The 19,295-nt window shown below is 40.0% G+C and overlaps 1 protein-coding gene across 1 annotated transcript; it reads left to right on the top strand.

Annotated features, from left to right (window-relative positions):
- The first annotated feature begins 733 nt into the window (after positions 1 to 733).
- Positions 734 to 17,629, top strand: scarb2a (scavenger receptor class B, member 2a). The gene is made up of 13 exons (XM_030791167.1): positions 734 to 1,216; positions 5,151 to 5,311; positions 5,924 to 6,071; positions 6,588 to 6,782; positions 7,889 to 7,980; positions 8,394 to 8,513; positions 8,644 to 8,822; positions 10,354 to 10,472; positions 11,404 to 11,477; positions 11,586 to 11,637; positions 11,748 to 11,900; positions 12,681 to 12,725; positions 13,176 to 17,629. Exons 1-13 carry the CDS (start codon positions 1,094 to 1,096, stop codon positions 13,305 to 13,307), a joined length of 1,593 nt encoding a protein of 530 aa, XP_030647027.1. The 5' UTR covers positions 734 to 1,093; the 3' UTR covers positions 13,308 to 17,629.
- The last annotated feature ends 1,666 nt before the right edge of the window (positions 17,630 to 19,295 follow it).

Raw genomic sequence — 19,295 nt, 5'->3', positions numbered from 1 at the left:
CCCCTTTAAAGGAGCCCCGCCCCGAAATCAGTCGATCAAATTCTGTATCGGACTCAACTTGCTTCGACCAATCATATGCCATTAGGGGTGGTCTTAGGATGGTGGTCCGGGAACAATAACCAATAGAATTGCTAGTTGGGTGGACAAAGGGTTTACGAAAATCGTCGTTTGCCTTCTGAGTAGCGCATTATTCATGTTCATTCAATGGTTATTTTTTTTAAGGAGTTATGAAAGAAGATAGCGGAACACAAGATGTAACGGTCTATGTCCCTAGCCATAGTGTCCTATTGTGTCCTTGTGTTTCCACTAACTTGTGAACTGAGTTGATTATTATTATTTTTGGCAGGGTCCTGACTTACGATATTACCAATAATTCTGTCTTGTCCGTGAACTAAACAGTACAACGCCCATTTCCGCATAGGCACATCTGCCACTCATTTTGGCTAAATTTGAGTGACTTCATCACAATAAAAAATTAACATGATTAGCAATCTGTTGTGAAATAACTAGTTTACCATTTTGTGAAATATCACAAATTATCTTTATTACAGTAGAGTGAGAGACGTAGATGAAAATGTGGTATATCTTGCATAGAGAAAAGTAATATTTATTTCCTAAGACATTCCATTCTACGGGTTTTCTTTTTTTTTTTTTGGTGACCTCAGCATCAAGCGAGACTTTAACACACCCACCGCCCCAAACACAAAAACGTAAGCTCTCGCATGATTGAGTTCATTTGAATCTGATGATTGGGAGGGAGTCGAGGTCCTCCTCCGTTACACCGCATTGCCAACTGATGCGCTGCCGCTGCAGTCACTCCCTTTAAGCCCGAGGAAAAGTATGATTATTTTCCAGTGATAAAGCAGCACGAGGTTCAGTGTTAAACTTGATTAGTGAAAACGGCGAGTACATATCAAGAGGAGGACGATTCCAGTTTATCGTAGTGTGTCGAAGTGGAAACAAAGTAGCCTACCGTTACTTCTGAACGGAAGCAGCGAGTGGGAATAGGAGGTATTAGCTTAACTGTTCTACGCCAGTATTGTAGTTTTATCTCAACTTTGGTAATAATCTAATCTACTAGCCTATCGCCAACATGACAAGAAGATCTTGGGCAATATACGCGACCGGGATTGTATGCGCTCTTCTTCTAATTCCGGGGATCGTCCTTCTGGTGGCTCAAGTCTTCCAAACCATGATTCAGAGCCGGATAAAAAAGGTAAGATTAATATAAATGTGATTTATAACGATATGTATCAGTTTCATCTCAAATTCTCAAACGTTATTTTTATCTACAGAGCCAACGGAGTGAATGTTCTACACCCAGAAAACGCTACCTTCCATCGTTAGGCATTCAGTTTAAGAGCGTCATGCCCGGCTGTTTTTTTCCTGTCGCACAGTTAAGATAAAGTTGATCTAAAAGCAGAATCCTATTAACGTAACGTCTCTCTGACAAACTAAGCACCGCGTAAGACAGTCCGATTAACTTGATGTGCTATCGAATACTACGTAAGCTACCTCGAGATTTGAACGGCGGTCGGTGTCTCTCAAGCTGAAATTTTACCAGATGGCGTTTAACCAGTGCGGTGGATGATACACCACGTGAAAGTGTACGACATGAGTAGTAGTGTTTAATCCTATTTAACACTAGGCTAACGCATAAACTTTACTCATTCATACATGGCATTCTGTCTAGCAACGCGCTCAGCGTTCTCAGTCTAACGTTCACCCACGGTAACAGCGCCCGGTAGCTTTCCATTTCTTGAAATTCGGTCTGTATTTTTGCAGTTACATGGCCAAAAAGCCGTTACTCTTAATTATCTTTAACACAATATAGGCTATATGTCCGCCTTTCTTAAGGTAACACTCCTTCAGAATGAAATGTTGGGGGAGGTGTGTGTTAGTGTGGGGGGAAGGGTTTTAAATGCAAAAGGAGTACTCCCTTCGAAAATACTTAGGATTCTTGAAATCCCCTAACATTGTAGGGTAAAACTACGGGTGGTTTCCGCTATTTATAGTGACCCCGAAAAGGTCTACGAGATGGGTCTTGAACTCGTGAAGATAGGTCGTTCACTTGCCAGGAAGGATGAGAAGTTTGAATAAAATTATGGGCAAAGGTTAACATTTGATACCTGTTTAACGATCTGTAGACCAGCTGAAGTCTCCGACTATGCATGGTCACCGCAAATTGATGTGACTAATTATGGTACCAAGCACACATTTCTTTCCGATGTTGTCCTCTAGCTTCAAGACGAACCAGTCACTAACGGATCATTCAAACCCTAGCAGCCTAAACCGGCATAACAGCGAGAACTACTTTTTATTTTAAGCCCTGAGGACTTGCATGCCTCTCTTACAGGGTGTGGAAGTTACCGATCATCTCGTGGCTTGAAGGAAGTATTTTTGAAAGGGTGAAATTTCGACTTAGGTTACCTTTTAGAATCTTTACCGTTAGTCTTCTTGTGCGGTCCAAAATGTGTGTATGTTTTGTTAATCAAACAGGAGAAGCATTCCTTTGTTTTAAGCACAGTTTTCAATGTAGTCAGACAGTTCACGTAATATTAGGTGACATGAAGTCTAATTCTGTGTTGACAGCTGCCGTTTTGAATCTGCTGCAGTCAAACAATATCTTGTTTAGATCCATTCAACCTCCTTTTCAAACATTAGTCAATTGACTGCAGTTCTCCGTACCCGGAAAGTCTGCTTTTGCTTTTATTTTTGACATGTCTGATCTAGTTCAGATGTGATAATGTTTGTATGATGATGTACATCCTTATCGCCATATTTGGAGTTTGGAAAGATCGTATTCAAACAAAATAAGTTATTGTTATTGCAGTCCTGCCCTTATATTTGAGATCAAGGTTGTGACATTTGCGTTGCTGATAGCGTATGACAAATGAAGGCCGTTTGATGACCTTGTTTCTGTGCGTGTGTGTGGGTTCTTTTTGTGTGTTTTTTCCCCCCAAGGTTTAAGAGAGCAGGGATTTACTTTAGAAATTATTCAAATGTTGCACTAACAGTTTTTGGCCCTTTTTCCTTTTCTTTTTTTTTTCTCTTTCTTTTTGATGAATCATTTCGTTCACTGAGAGAGACGGCGACGGCCATGGTGATCTGTGACTTACTGGTCTTTGACTTACTGGTCATTGACTTATTTACTGGTTTATGATAGCTCTGCGAAAACCAACTGCATGTGCAACCAAATAATTTCACTTAAAGCTTTACATCAGTATTTGTAAAGAACATTGCATTAGTTGCGGAGGAACATGGAATCCTAGTCATATTAATCATTTTTAAGTTTGGTTTGAGTCCTGTGTTAGCTCAGAGTTCTTGGGAAAACCTCTTCAGGTTCATTTGCCTTGTGTGAATGAACAGTGAATTTGTGTAATGGAGCAGCTGTTATTTTATTTCTGTATTCCCCTACATTTCCAACACTGACCTCCATGGAAAGGAATAGTTCACAACAATACTATAGGTGGTAAATTAAAAGGGTTCCCATTTAAATTGGTCACATTAAAAAAAAATATTCTACCTTTGGATTGACAGCTCATATTTTTGATAAACCTTTTCCATAATTCCTTTGACGGTGATTTACAGAAATGTGATTCCCTGGGAAATGGATAGTCAAAATGGAAGCAGCCCTCACCCAGAATCACTCATTCACCTAAAACCTACAATTACTAGTCCTGTTTGGACAAAACCTTAAAGGAGATGTCGAAGTATTAGTGGTGCTATTTGCCTCGTGTATTGTAATCTAGTACTGTATACATTTGGCAGAACATCAAGTTTTCACCTTAAAGAGGTGAGCTTTTTGATGAAAGCTAAACTTTTTCTTTTTTCTCACTTTTCCCTTATTTTACTCATGGTATAGAGAAAGTAATCAGTAACCATGCATGAAAGCAAGAGCACTCAAAACACACAAGTGAGAAATTTCTCACATGAGTTAAGGTTCCGTTTTTAAGAAATGTTTTGTTTAATTGAACAAAGGCATTACTTTGTGTTTCTGGGCTAGTATCTAAAACAATACTGTTGGGCTGTTTTATTTTTTTTTTTTAAAGTCACTTTTTAACTTAAGACACTTTCCCCTTTGTATTCTGTTTCTGGGAATGAGACTGTCTCATGACAGGAGCTTAATGCTTTTTCACAGATCAATTTGGTAGGCAGCTAAAGACAGTGTCCAAAAAACACAAACCCTGATGTTACCCCTGTGCCTATATCATCAGCACATTTTAGGACACCCCCCCCCCCCTTTTTTTTTTTTTTAAATGGTACATGATATCTATACAGAAGAGGTAGGCTAAGGGCACTTGAGGGTGTACGTGGCGTTTCTATTTGATTTTATATCTTTTAAAGCAGCTTCTGTATGGACATGTCCTAAGGCGACGTCACATGATGCACATCTCATCTTCAATCTTGTCAGGACACCATGAGATCTGTCGCGTTTCGCCTGTCGGCAACTCCACGCCTGTGGCAGTTTAAACAGAAAAAAAATGACTAAGAATTTCTCAGGGAATTGTATTTAGTTGAATTCACACTATGCCTTCTTTAGTCCTGTGTGAACTTTTACTGAGGGTAAATTTTGCCATTCAGTTCTCAGCAGATAGGATTAAGGGAAGTAAGTGCTCACCTTAGAATGTTTGGGTGTGAGGGTAGAGCAAACTAGTCTCCCTCTCTCTCTCTCTGTTTGACACCCAGACAACTGTGATGGACATGACGGTCAGAGTGCTGAGAGTGACGATGCTGAGAGTAACTGTTTTGACGTCGTGTTTTTCCCTGTTTCCCGAATCAGCCTTGGTATCTGAAGGCCTTGGCCTCTGACCTTGACTTTTCCCTTATCTAAGCCATCTTTTTTTTTTCTTCTCGTGTGTGTGTGTGTGTGTGTGTGGTTTATTTTTAACAAACAGTTTTGGTACAGCAAACACACACACACCAAATATGTTATCTAAGTCAGCAGCCTTGTCCTGAACCCCCTCCCAAAAAAGTAAAAAAAAAAAAAAAAAAAAATACTACTGCTGTTCCTCACAAAGGTTGCTTTAGGGTGTTTGTAACACAGTGTTTCACTCAAGAAATACAGAGAGCTCCTTCAAGAAACTATATGGGTAAACAGTGTCTGGGTTTTTTCACTCTTAATGTTTTGACCCTTCTTTGATTCCCAGGAGGTCACGCTAGCGCCAAACAGTCGAGTATTGCAAGGTTGGATAGATCCACCCCCACCTGTCTATATGCAGTATTTTTTCTTCAACGTCACCAACGCTGATGAGTTCGTGGCTGGAAAAGCGAAACCTGCCGTCACCCAGATTGGTCCATACACATACAGGTATGTTGGTAACAGTAAGCCAATGAGATGCAAAAGATATGGGTAGAATATGCTTTAGCCACGAGTGTTAGGCTGCATTAACACAGTACATATGTCACCTGGTTTAGAGACCAACACACTTTTAATGTTATGATCCGTTGTCATGCCTTCATATTTCAAAACTCAGGAAGTTACGCAGACAGTTAAGGAAGTAAAAGAGCAAGAGTGAGTGAAATGGAAAAAAAAAAAAAAAAAAAAAAAAAAAAAAGAAAACATGTTAAACTAGAATAATTTGCATTTTTCATATAAAAGAGGTCAGCTTGTAATGCGTTGTAAAATAATGTTTTCACGGTATCCCCTTACATACACAAGGTTTTTTGGTCTAACTGAAAACAGGTGACCAAGAGATGCTGTAGAACACATGCCTGAGGAATTTGAGTGTCACACCATGTTTTTGGTCTTGCCAAGCGTAACAGTTGAAATTTAGCTGTTAGTAATCTTCAGTTATGTGAACTTTGCGTAGCTTTTGGACTCTTCATTCCAGTGTAGAAACGCATATGCTCTCCTGTCTGTCAACTATTTATGCAGAGAATCTTCTGTTTACTTAAGAACTGGAATATTTTCTATGATCAGGGAATACAGACCAAGGGAGAACGTCACTTTCCGGGAGAACGGGACCAAAATCTTCGCCACAAATCCCAAGAGCTTTGTTTTTCTCCCCGAGATGTCTGTGGGAAATCCGGAAGTCGACCTGCTGACGACTGTCAACATCCCTGTCGTTGTGAGTGTGTTTTTTACTTTTCTCCATGTGAACAGTGTGTCTGTTATTGATGCACGTTGTGTATTTTTAGTTCCTTCATGGGTTCCAGAAGCACCATAGGTATTTGTGTGTAGGGTATTAGGGTTTACTTGTTTATCATCACATGTCTGACTATATGTCCGCTGATCCAGACACACGTACACGTGTATGAAAGACTTCATGTTAATTCATGTACTTGCAGAGTTTTTCCCTCAAGCAGAGAACCTGTGCGAAGCTCCTCTTGTCTGTAACCGCCTGACTTGAGCGTTGGAATTCAGAGTTGATACTTAATTGTTTTTGTAAGTTCTGAAAGCTTAGGTTAGGGATCAAGTAGTGTTGGAGTACCTTTTTTTTTTTTTTTGAGCGGGTATGATTATTTTCTGTGTAAGAAAAGGGTAGATAAAAGAAAGGTGAGAGCTTCTCCGTAGCTAAGAGATGCCTGTGGAAACTAAAAGACTTGAGCTCTCTGAAGTGAAGAATGTCTTTCTCTCTCTTAAGGCGGTGATGAACGAAATGCACTCGTACTCCTTCTTCCTGCGTACGGCCGTGTCTCTGTGGATGGGGACTCTGGGTATTGACCTCTTCATGACGCGTACGGTCAACGAGATCCTCTGGGGTTTCAAAGACCCTCTGCTGTCTAAGATCCACGCCATGCGTCCAGAGGTGGACGAGAACTTCGGCCTAATGTACAATGTAAGCACTCCCACCTAGATTAGCAATCAGCTATTGACTGGCCACAGCTGCCACAGATACCAAAGTGCCATAATGCCAAAGTGGTATTGCATAGTGTGTTTGTCATATTTCATTATTTCACGTTAAGCCACTGGTTCTTTATTAAGTACTAGAACTTAGGACAGGATGGTGTACAGTTTGATTTGAACCAAAGACATGAACAAATATAGTTTGTCAAGTGGGGGGGCGGGGGGGGGGGGTTGCTTCTAGAATATGGAGAGAGATTCACCTCAGCTGAACTCGGCTGGCTCTGGTTGTAGGGACACTATTGTGATGGTAAGTCGGGCATTGAGTGTACTCACAAATGGCACCAGAGCCCAGAAAGTAGTTCTGTCTTTAATGTGAACCGCATCAAAAGCTCACTATTCACAGCGGTTTTGTTTTTTTGAAAAGCTTTTTCAATCAAATGCGTTTCAAATAACTGAATGGCCGTCCTCAGCGTGGTTGATTGACAAATGAGCAGGAGACAAACAGACCTTTGACCAGCGTTTTCTCAGAGAAATTTCATCACGTTGTGGGCCACACCTGAGCTTTTCGTTTTTTTCTTCCGCTAGAGGTTATCTTTTGCTATCACTTGTTTGGCAACAGATACAAGGTTATTGACTTCATATCTGTCGTGTTGTCTCTGTGATTAACTGTACACGAGGGCTAAACTAGCAACATTCGTACACATCCAGACTTGTTCTAGATTTAACAGGCTTCTGTGGGATCGTTCATTTTCAGAACTCCCTTTCTTGGGATTAAGTAGGAATTGGTACATACGTTATGAACGTTGTTTGAGAATGAGAACATATTTTAGGTCCATTTGCACTAGTTAGCTATTTAGACATTCAGTAAACAGTTTACCTTGGCATGGGCGCTTTTATTGAGGCAAACTGATTTAAAAAAAAAAAAAAAAAAAGTTCCCCCACATAATCTTCAGGGATCATAGTAGATTTTTTTTGGTCATGAAACAGCCAAATAATCCGTTTGCAGTAGCCATATCTTTAACTCTCAATCATTGAGAGGATCTCTGGGAATTTCCCACTGTGTGAATAAAGCTTAATATGAACTTTCTCTCGTTGCAGAAAAATGGAACCCACGAAGGTGAATTTGTCTTCCATACGGGTGAACAAAACTACATGGATTATGGAAAAATCGACACCTGGAATGGAATAAAGTGAGACACTAATTTACGTAAAACCCACTTTTTTTGGCCTTAACCTTGTGACGTAGGGGTTAGAACATTCTGCATGCTTACATTGGGGCGCAGCCCAATGTCAGTGAGAAAAGTGTAAAGTCCAAGGAATGACCTCTGTTGGTTATGAGACAACAACCGTAATGCCCCCAAAAACCCTCAAATGGCCTGGAAAGTTCTAAACCATCCTCAAATACATGTGAACTACTGGCATTATGCAAAAAAAGTAAAATGTTGTTTGTGAGAAACTTGCATGTATGGCAGGCTAAGGTTAGAACTCTGTAACAATGTTGACGTTCCCATTATATGAATCACATTAAATTCAGAGGGTTAACTGGCTAGGATTAGTGTTTAATAATTCATTCATTTTCTATGAATTATTTTCTTGGTCACAGACAAATGACATGGTGGTCATCCAATCAGAGTAACATGATTAACGGGACAGACGGCAGCGTGTTTCACACGTTCCTGTCAAGGGACGAGCTGCTCTACATTTTTGCTGCTGATCTCTGCAGGTATGTACGCAAGTTTGTTTTCTGCCCTGTGAAATTTCAAGTGTGTTATTAGTCATTAGGTTTCTAAGTTTGACTGGCTCATTCAAACGACTCCCGTGTAAAACGTGCCTGTCTCGGCCTTGGACCCCAGGTCTATCCATCTTGCTTACGTAGAGGATACAGAGGTCAAAGGCATCCCGGCCTTTCGCTTCGCCCCGCCAGAGGACGTCCTGGCAAGCCCAGAGGAGAACCCTGCCAATGCTGGTTTCTGTGTGCCCGCTGGTGACTGCCTGGGGAAAGGGGTACTCAAGGTCAGCGTGTGTAGGGAAGGTAAGAGACTCACCATGTTCTCCATTGGTTCCTCTTTGCACACAACAGCAAAGGTCCTCAAATCTGGTTCTGGAGATGAATGCACCCATCTTTTGGGGTAAAATGAGCCTTTAAATATGAGGCGATTCTGGGGGAGGGAATACTGGTTCTCCAGGACCGGGTTTGAAGAGCTTTGGAAAAACTGTTTGTCTCTTCAAGACGTTTCATTAGAATTATAGCATGAGTAAGAAAGTGCTTACAACCTTACGGGAATCTGAGTAACAGGAAGCAAATGGGCGTGATCAAGTTATGGATTAATTGAAAGGCAACCGACAGGAATTTCAGAATTTAACTTGGCGTTTCAAAAAAGGGGCAGCACCTAAAAGCCAAATTTGCTCCTCTGAAGTCAGTCATACACAGATGTCTCTTAACACCGTATATCAGTTACATCGATATAGTTATTTCAAGTTATGTTATCATTACATTGGGAGAACATTATGTGCTAACCCATCCTCCCCTGTATGCAGGATCATCTCCAACACACCTAACTTTGTTTGTTTTAGTCCTGAACTGTAGGAGAGAAATCAGAGTTCACTCCATTCCTGTTTAATGAGTAACTCTGCTTCACGGCTCCAGTCTAATGGTTTGACCCTCGCTAAACCGTTCAATAGCAGATTGCTGTCTTATGACCTCTGCTTATCGTTTCCTCTGTAAATTTCTATGGTGCTAATTTATTGTTTTTACAACCTGTGAACTTACCCGTTGATGGTTCAACATTCGATACCGTGACATAGTTTGCCTTACGTTTCTCGTGATTTTGAACGTATCTCGTCTCGTGGCATTGCGAAAGTGCGTCGCAAGCTTCTGTTTAGAAAAGGAGGAACGAAATGTTGCAAATGCGCTACTTTGATCCGCTGACGTTAAGCTGCTTGGGTGGACGCTCTCATGACAAGACTCCTAAATTTGACAGACTCAGCTTTGGGGGCTGGTACATTGAGAACATTAACCAACCAGGCCAAATCCTGTTACGGTCCAATGGGTCTCGTTCCTACCGATATTGGACCACATCTAATGGTCCCAGACATCAAGCCTTGAAAAGCCCTCTAGCTAGTGAACTCTGAATAAAATGAATTGGTGTTTTGTTTTTTCAAAACGATCAATAACAAAATGTTAGTCTAAAGTAACTGAGGACATGGAATCTGAAGAGGTGTATTGACTTCAGAAACCGGTCTGAATGAGTCTAAACTGTTCACAAGTGGGAGGTTTTATCGTGTCTGTATGCGGAGGTTGTGATACAGATAAATTCTGTTATCTCTTTGTTTTTGTCGCCTTAGTCAGTACTTTGCCCATTACTCCTTTATCTTTCAGTTGTAAACGTTCTAGATAATTCCATTCCAATCTCAATTTATATTTAGAAGCAATGTGAACAGCTTCTGAATTGGCATTCGTTTATATGCTAATCCCATAAAAGACAACAGTTCAGCTTCCACTTTCTCATACCCTACACTTTTTAAAAAGATGTCTTTATTTATTTGATTTTTTTTTTAAACAGGTGCACCTGTTGTTGTCTCCTTCCCTCACTTCTACCAAGCTGATGAGAAGTACATAAACGCCATAGACGGGCTCAGCCCTAATAAAGAAGAGCACGAGACGTATCTTGACTTGAACCCGGTAAGGAGCGATGAGAAAATCGACTCGGCTCGGTCAAAAACGTTTTCTGTTGAGCATCATGACAAGACATCCAATGTTGTTGCTTTCTTTAAACAGAAGGACATTCTTTCCTAACCTTGCATAGCGGGTTTGTTTTTTTTCTTTATTTTTGGTTGTTTCAATGGTTTTTGTTTTCTCTTTCTTTCTTTTCTTCTTCTTTTTTTTTTTTTTTTAAACGATATAAACATATCTTTGGGGTTATAGCATTATGACCAGCATTGTGTAATCCTCTGACTGACTGATCTCTAGGTCAGAGTAATTGTGGAAATTACTTGTCATTTTTTTTGGGCAAACCACAAACTCTTGGGTAATGCCATTATTTCGCATAATGCCATTGTTTTGGAGGTAAAAGGACAATAAGGGAAGTGCATGAGTCATGTCTTCTGACTTATAGCCGTGAGTGAGAAGTGGGAGGGATATCAGATAGTGAATGTGTTGTGTCTCATAGTGGTGATGTGATGTCATGGTTTTGTTTCCTTAACTCGGGACCAAAGATTTGCTTTGGGGTTTTGCTGTGTTGGCAGTGTCAGTCTGGATTGTACTGCGGTATTGAGATGTATACAGTTAATACTGAGTCGGTTAGGATCATCTCACTTTAGCTGAATCAGTTTTACTGGATCCGCAGAAGTTTTTGATCTAGTAAAACACTATTTCAGAACACATTTGTGAGCCAGACATCCCAGGGTCAGAGTCCTGATCTAGGATCAGCTACCAAGTCCATGTAATTGTATATCTAAGGGTCATGAAGGACAAACTGATCCCACATCAGCACTTTAGAAATGGGATAAGTACAAGCCATGGGTCTGTCCTGCACATTAGTTAAAATCATTGAATGATGTGTGAATGTTTTGCAGGAAGCTTTTTAACACTGAAAAATGGATTATTCTTTTAGACCACGGGAGTTCCTATCCGTGCCTGCAAGCGTGCCCAGATTAACGTCATCATGAAGAGAGTCCCTGGTTTCCCGTAAGTAACCTCACAAACAGCTTCTGCTTAAAGTTCATTTCAAACACAGTATCACACACATCTTTAAAACATGTTCACATCTAATTTTCCTTACCTCTTACTTTCCAGCAAAACCAAATTCCTCAACGAGACCATCTTCCCCATTATGTATGTGAACGAGGTGAGACTTTCTTTTTGACCTCTGACGTCGGCTTTTGACCTTGGATCGCGTGTACGCCAGTTCTGCTCCATACCTTTCCTACGTGTTGACCTTGACTTTGTTCTTTGTAGACGGCCACCATTGACGACGACTCTGCAGCCCAAATGAGAGGTCTCCTCCTGATTGTTACCCTGGTGTCCAACTTCCCTGTCATTATTCTTGGTTTGGGGGTCATTTTGCTTGTGGTCTTCTTGTGCCTCATACTGAGGTCTCGTCAAAGGAGGGTAAGTAGCATTGTCATGCTCTGTCAAATGATACAGGCCAAAACATGCATTTATGATTTGATGAAGTGTTTGTTGAACATTTTATTCTCCGCAATAAGTATTTTTTTAGCAGATGAATGCATATGTGTTCTATGGATATTTGTCTGAGGAGAAAATCAAGGTCTACATGTATTGTTTATAAGCAGTAGTTGAGTAAAAGCAGTGTGTGGTTGAAGCATCTTTTCACCTCATCAATGCTGTGACTTTAACCATTTCATACCACCTGCATGTAGTAGCTATGCATGGAACGTGAGATGCATAAAATTATTTAACAATTTTTTTTTTTTCTTTAAGTGTCTTTGTTCTTATTTAGAATGAAATTACTTTGTTTTAGTTCAGTCAGTTTTTAGGTTGTGTGATAGCTTAGCACTGCATAATAATAAACTGTAAGAAGAAATATCCAGTTTCTAACTTTAGCTTCTAAAAATGTAGAGGTGTTTGATGGTAGCTATTAACCTTAATGTGTTTTTTTTCCTGTATATTTATAGAGTTTGAATTAAATTATGTTTGCAAAACAATATAATTCCCATTAGGCTAATTACTGGGATTTAAGACAAGGTCTAGGTGTATGACAGAGGCATGTTTGTAAAAAAAAAAAAAAAAATTCAGCCCAGATGAGTATAATGTAATGTTAAGCTAAGCTGTGAGACCCGGTGCATGAAGACCCACTGCTATTTTTTGATTTGCAGTAACATGTTTCCCTCCCTCTTTTTTTTTTTTTTTTAATTTGTTTCCATTTAGAATGAAAAACGTATTGATTTCTCAGAGGCTTTTCATTCTTTTACTGTAAGTCTTAATTTCTCCCTCTTTTTTTATCGCTTGGTTGATTTGCTTGTTCTTATCAACATTTGCTGTTTCCCAATACAATTTGTTGTGAAAGTTTCATTTTTACGCTATACTGCTTAACATCTTAAGTTAAGACTTTTGATTTTTTTAATGACAACATGGTTTGAGTACACGAACCACCATTTCATTAGTCCCGCATGTTTAATATTTTGAAAAGGCAAATTGATGCAAAATTACACTAGTAATATTTCTAATTAGTAATAAGTCATTTGCTCAGAACGCGGGATCTTCTTATCTCAACTTGCTAGTAGTATGTACTTTCATTTGATGAAAAACTTCAGCTGTTTTTAGATTCTCTAATTTAAAAAATGGGTTCTGACATTTTAGCTGTTATCAGTTCCGCAGCCTCATGTTTTTCACCCCCCCCCCCCCATCCCCCACCCCCAACAGACGACGAAAGACGACACGGCCTACACTCAAGTCAGCGACAAGGCCGAAGACTCTCCAGAGAACCACGCGAACCAGCCAATGAGAAACGGCTCTTACATCGCCATGTCTCCAGTGGAGGCACAGAAGTGTTGATGAGGGGGGGAGGGAAGGGTGAGAAGTTGGCTACACTGGAATCACACACACACACACACACACAGCGTTAAGCCCACCTGTGGTGCTTCCCCTCCCCCTACCCACACTCTGTCTTTTGACACGGTGTGATCTAGTTTGTTTGTTTGTTTCTGGGGGGGTTTTTTGTTTTTTTTTTTTTCTCGGTTGGGCTAGCCCTTCTTGAAACCACCACAAGAACATCTGTCAAGGTGCCACTGGTATTACAGAGACCATTATGGTTTCCTCTGTCTCTGTCCTGCTGAATTTTCATTCTCAGTTTTTGAGCTTGAGCTCCCTTTGGTTGCCATACGTATGTATAAATGGAGCATTTGTTTTTTTCCCTTCAAAACGTAACACACGCTAAACATCCAGTACAGTACAGATGTACATCTGCCTGAGTTTACAGAGACACTTGTCACATGGAATGGGAAAAAGGAATTTTTTGGAGGGAAAGGAATATATACTCATTTGCGGTCTCACTCATCTGTGATGAACTTTGAACTCACTAAGCCCAGGGGTTCGATGAGCTCCAGAGGGATTCAGGTCACCGTGGAGGCTGTGGTACCACCGACCAAGTGTCCCGTTAAAAAACAACAACAAAACAAAAAACACTCCTCGCTAGACTTCAGGGAAAGCTATAGCTCTTACAGTGTTGAATGAAGTTCATCTCCACACTACTGTCCTCAAATTCTGTTTAGACCGACTGAGACTAACAAAGCTCTTTATATGTCATATCCTTTTCAGTAATTTGGGGCAATTTTTTTCTTTCTTTCATTTTTTTGCCTTGTGTACAAAAAAGAGAACTTAAAACTAATCTCATTTCTATATATATGTATGTATGTATGTATGTATGTATGTATGTATGTGAGTGTGTGTGTGTGTATGTATGTGAGTGTGTGTGTGTGTGTGTGTACAGAAATATGTGTGGATGTGTACCCGTGTATTAGTCCATGGATAAGGTTGTGGGTCTGCGCATGTATGCCTGTGCTCGTATGCATGCCGGTAGCACTGCTATGAAGCCGCTTTTGGCGGACCACGCGCCAATGCAGTGCGAGGGCCTGAATCGGACACTAGTGACTTCACATTCCCGCACCATACCACCTAATCGCCTTTTTTTTCTTTTTTTTTTAAATAATATTTCTTATGGTTGGTTTTTTTTTTTTTTTGGGACCTTTGTGGCCATATTTCATTAGACCAGTCTCCTCTTCTAAATGAGTATCGAGTTGTTCTAGAAATCACAATAGCTTTTTACTTTCTTTTCAACATGGAAAAAAACCCCAAAATACTTACTAAACTCACAAAAGAGACTTGAAAGAATTGTCTTTCTGCCTTACAGATTCTCAAAACACGGATTTTTTTTTTTTTTCGATGCAAAACGATGCAGTTGTAAAGGCTGTTAATGTGTGATCAGTTATCTGGACTTTTCTTTTTTTGGGGGGGGGGGGGGGGGAATCGTAAGACTACCTCTGACCAATCGCAGCCAGTAGAGTGAAAAGCTCGCGCATCACAGTTGTGGGAACATTTGTTGTTTACGACGACGTCATGACATCAGTCCGGTCCACAACTGGAAGAAAGCACAATATCCACACCGGCATAATCTATCCTTTTGTGGCATCGTAGTGATTTGTTTCTTCCTGATTAGGGCTAAGCAGATCAAGGCGAAGAGGTCAGAGGTTATCTCTGGAGTTTGCACACATTTCATCGTTGTTGTACCTTTCATTCAAATGTAATTCCGTGAGGCAAGGCACAAATTAGTCTTTAAAAATACCCCATGTCCCGCCACCCTCTCCGGCTACCAGTTATCCTGTCACTCGTCCTCGTCCATTTCAAAGCCTTTTGCTGTTGCCTGTGAAAAGTGATCAGACTAAAAGTCTACTTGAAAAATGTGATCTTTGCACTTTTTGAAACAACGACAGAAAGTACCCGACGTTTTTGTGTGTTGTGTTAATTTAGTGGGTCTGTCAGTGCATTTCACAGGTTTACCCACCTCTCCCCCTGCCCCCATATTAAGTTTGCGTTTTTTCAGGTGCCCCACCGTGGGATGTGGTTTTTGTTGTTTTTGGGGGGGGGGGGGGGGCGAGGCGGGATCCTTTGGACATTTTTATAACTTGCTTTTCATGACCTGTATCCGTATATTGGTATTTTACCTTTAATTGCTGCTAACAAAATGCCATAACCCAAGAATATGTATTTTTGTAATCAATAAACGATTATAGCTCAGTTTGCTAGGGACCATACATCAAATTTATTTATGAAACTTAAGTCTCCTGATAATGCCAAAAGCTCCTGCATATTTCACAGTAACTTCAGAAAAGCCAGACATTTTCATCCAAGTGTTACATTTAGCTCAACAGCTCTGTTACCTGTTGTGTTGGATTTCATTCCCTCTGCGAAATGACCTCCTCAGATTGTGTGGAGTATCGCGGTAATCTAGATCACTTCCTATTGCGTGTCTTTACGGTTTAGTTAGATTTTTGCACAACGTTCTATGCTGTTGTTAAGAAACAAGGTGTGAATGGAAGGGAGGTTCATTCAAACGTGTTAAGTTGTCGGCTTTACAGACCAATGACATTTCTTGCTTTGTGTCTCTCCTTTGTACGTGTGTGGGGGTTTTTTTTTTTTTTTTTTGTTTTTGGTTTTTGTTTTTTTTGATCAGCACATGTAAAACCAATTTGCCACCTGTAGCCTTTCGCAAAGCTCGAAAAACAACGCAAGGCCACCTGCCGACTTTGCTGGACCACATCAGCCCCACTGTTGGGGTATGTGCCACTTACAGTGACTTGAATTTATTAAATCCACAAAATCTGAGCCATTTCTGTATTGTCTGACTCCCTTTCATCATAGACACTTTGGAGCCCAGTCGATTTGTTTTGTTTTGTTATGTTTGTTCACGCCCCTGTACGCTTGACCAAAGATAATCCCCGTTTTTCAGTTATCCCGTCATGTTTACTCTTCATTGAGGTTGTGTTGGCACTGCCCCCTTTTTCAAGCCTCATTTTCCCCATTTACTGTAGCAGTGTCAAGATCCAAGTATATGTACAAGGGCAAAGGCAAAAAGTGATCAATTCGATATGTATTCTATTTCATGAGTATATTGCGTGAGTTTGTAAATGCATTGAGTGTGTAACACACACATCTGACAATTTAAACCGCTGTCATGATGTGCTATTGGGAGGGAAAAAAACTCAGTATTATGTATTGACACAGCAATATGACATTGTGTAAAATAAAAAAAAAAGAGGAAGTTTTTTTATAAATAACCTGTTTTGTAATCCAACAAACAATATTTATGTATCCATATGTATAATGACCTGTATAATATCAATTTTCAAAGCTTTGTTTATTTTCTGGTCCTGTTCATTTCATGATTTTGTTGTTTTTTTTTTTGTCTTAAGTAAAATTATTATTTTGTAATAGTCAGAGGGGGTCACTGGGCACGTGCTGTTAATTTATTTGTTTGATTTTTTTTTTTTTCTTTGCCCCTTAAATTGAACAGGACAGTAATCGTACGTCGGCGCTCTCTGTTCACAAGCAGTGTGAGTATGACTGTCAGTTCGTGGCTTCTTGAAAGAGTCGCTTGTGCTTGTTTAGTGAAGTGAGAAAGAGGATGGTCGTAAAATCAAATCTCTTTAATACAAGTATCTCAAGGAACCGATGCACTGTTTGTTTTTGTTTTGTTTTTTGTTTTGTTTTTTTTGGTCTGTCCGGTTGGAATGACTGTTGGAAGGCTGAGTATTCTTTGTAGTGTTTATGGGAGATTGCTGTTTTTTTTTCGTGCCAATTCTGGGTACAAGGGAAGTTTAAAAATGCAATCAACCATTTCTGTCAGGATGAATGACGCCCTCCTTGCAGGGATGAGTGACTAGTGCCATACCATCCTTGTTTACATGATTTAGCTTTTTTTTTGTCATCTAACAATGTATTTAAGCAGTGTAGATATTCCTTTTTCTTTTCGCCTGCTGTCTTTTGTCTCCATGCATTTCCATGTTTTTTCTTTTCACCATGCAAATTTTCTAATGTCTCAGAGGATGGTCTTAAACACTAAGTGTTCCTCTGAGATGGCTCTGACACCCACTCCTGTTTTGTTTGTTTGTTTGTTTATTTGTTTGTTTTGTTTTCTGCTGCTGAGAGTGACAATCCTTATGTCATATTTGGTGCAAAATCATTTCCCAGTAATTTTGCCATTTTTTGTTTCAGTTTTGGTAATTTACACTGCACAAATGTTTCTACAGTGCTTTTTGTAAACATTTTTAGTGTTATTTGCAAAAAAGAGAAAGAAATAAAGAAGTTGCAATCACTGCAAATTGCTTGCGTCATTTTTTTAAAAATGTTTTAATTAACTCATTTTAATTAAACTATTTTATTTTTATTAAGTTATAAAGTGGTAATTCTGGGTCTAATTTTAAAAAGACACAAACTTCTAAAGTTCTAAATGTTTCATCGCAATTTCAGTCGGTAAGTGCCATTTTTACTATACGAAACCCTTGTGTCTTTCTTTACTTAGGTGCCAAGATGGTTGCCATAGTGAACGTTTGAAAAAAACCCGACAGATTATGGCAGCTGGAACGCTGCAGTCAAAATGATTAGGCGTCTAAATGAGTCAGGGGTGACTTCCTGGACGTGTTTTAACAGATTACATAAATCGACTTGTCTGGACCTTTTTATCGTGCCCACGCGCTGTGTTGACAAATCTTAAAAGCGCATATTTTAACAGAAAGAGAGAGAACACTGAAGAGTTTAATTACCCGTCCACACGATGATATCTAATCCTAAAAGACGAGTGTTCCTTGGATCACTTCAGGATTAAGATGACCGAAGAGATTTAGAGGCGCACACATTCTTTCCCTACAGCAGCGTTTCCCACTACGTCTTCTGTACGCACATGGCCCCACATGTCTTATGCTTTCCCGCTTCTAACACACCTACACACTCTGTACCTCGCTGAGCAGGTGCTCACCAGAAAATGTGTGCAGTTTTGCGCATCCAGGAAACGTTTTAGTACGCACGGACAATTCAGCTGAAAACATAACCTGTTTTAACTCGTTCAGTTGGAACTTTGGCACAAAAAAATTGAAAGGCATCAAGTCTTGGGTTTTCTTTGATAGTTTTGTGGAGGCGATTGTGAGGGTACTCCAAATAGCACTGAGAGATTGTAAGATTTAAAGAAAGAACCTGTGTTTTTTTTTTCTCCGTTCCAGCGAACTTATTATCAACAATAACATGGCCCACCTGGTGTTGTATATCCTGCAAAATTAATGATTAACGGATTGACTTTGGACATGAAGGGGAGCAACTTCTGAAGGCGAGAGTTGGACTGTGGAATAGATTGGCATTTTTTCATGCTTAATCCACTATGGTATCTTTTGTGATAAATGGTCAGTCAAACTTGTGAGGATCGCTGAGAACGAAATTTTGACATGAGAAGTTCAAATTGCCGGAGGCCCGCGTGATGCACTTGACGTAAACCTCAAGGAAAAAAGAGCCAAGAGTTTGTACAATAGCACCCTCTTGTGACTTCTAACCATTTAGACATAGTTTCGCTTGAATAAACGAAGGCTTGTCCTAGAGTCAAAGCCTTTGACCTGCGTCTTCTCGTTGGGCTGCAGGCCACCCTGCACTAAGCTCTACGTAATAATTAGTGTGTTACGTCTTAAGTTCACATGATACTTCATTGTGGCAATCAATTGATGCGCGGCTGAGGCCAAATATCACGCGCATCAAATCCAACAACTCGCTCCAAAAAGCGTAACGCTTGTTACAAAAAGCTGTTACAAAAACACTGACGCTATCGGAAACGGAACGATTTGTCTTTTAAAGAGTTGTGCATTTTTATAGTGATTGCTTTTAAGATCATTAAAAACTGTCTCCTACTCTCTGAACTATGATGGCAGGCATTTAGGAAAAGGATATATTCTACTTGGCTATGTTCTCTGGACTATAAAAAACATATAAAGACACATAGTGACATGT

This window comes from Chanos chanos, chromosome 14 (assembly GCF_902362185.1).
Source record: "Chanos chanos chromosome 14, fChaCha1.1, whole genome shotgun sequence".
Lineage (NCBI taxonomy): Eukaryota > Metazoa > Chordata > Actinopteri > Gonorynchiformes > Chanidae > Chanos > Chanos chanos.
The sequence above is the reverse complement of the archived record's forward strand: the minus strand, read 5'-3'. Positions and strand labels throughout refer to the sequence as shown.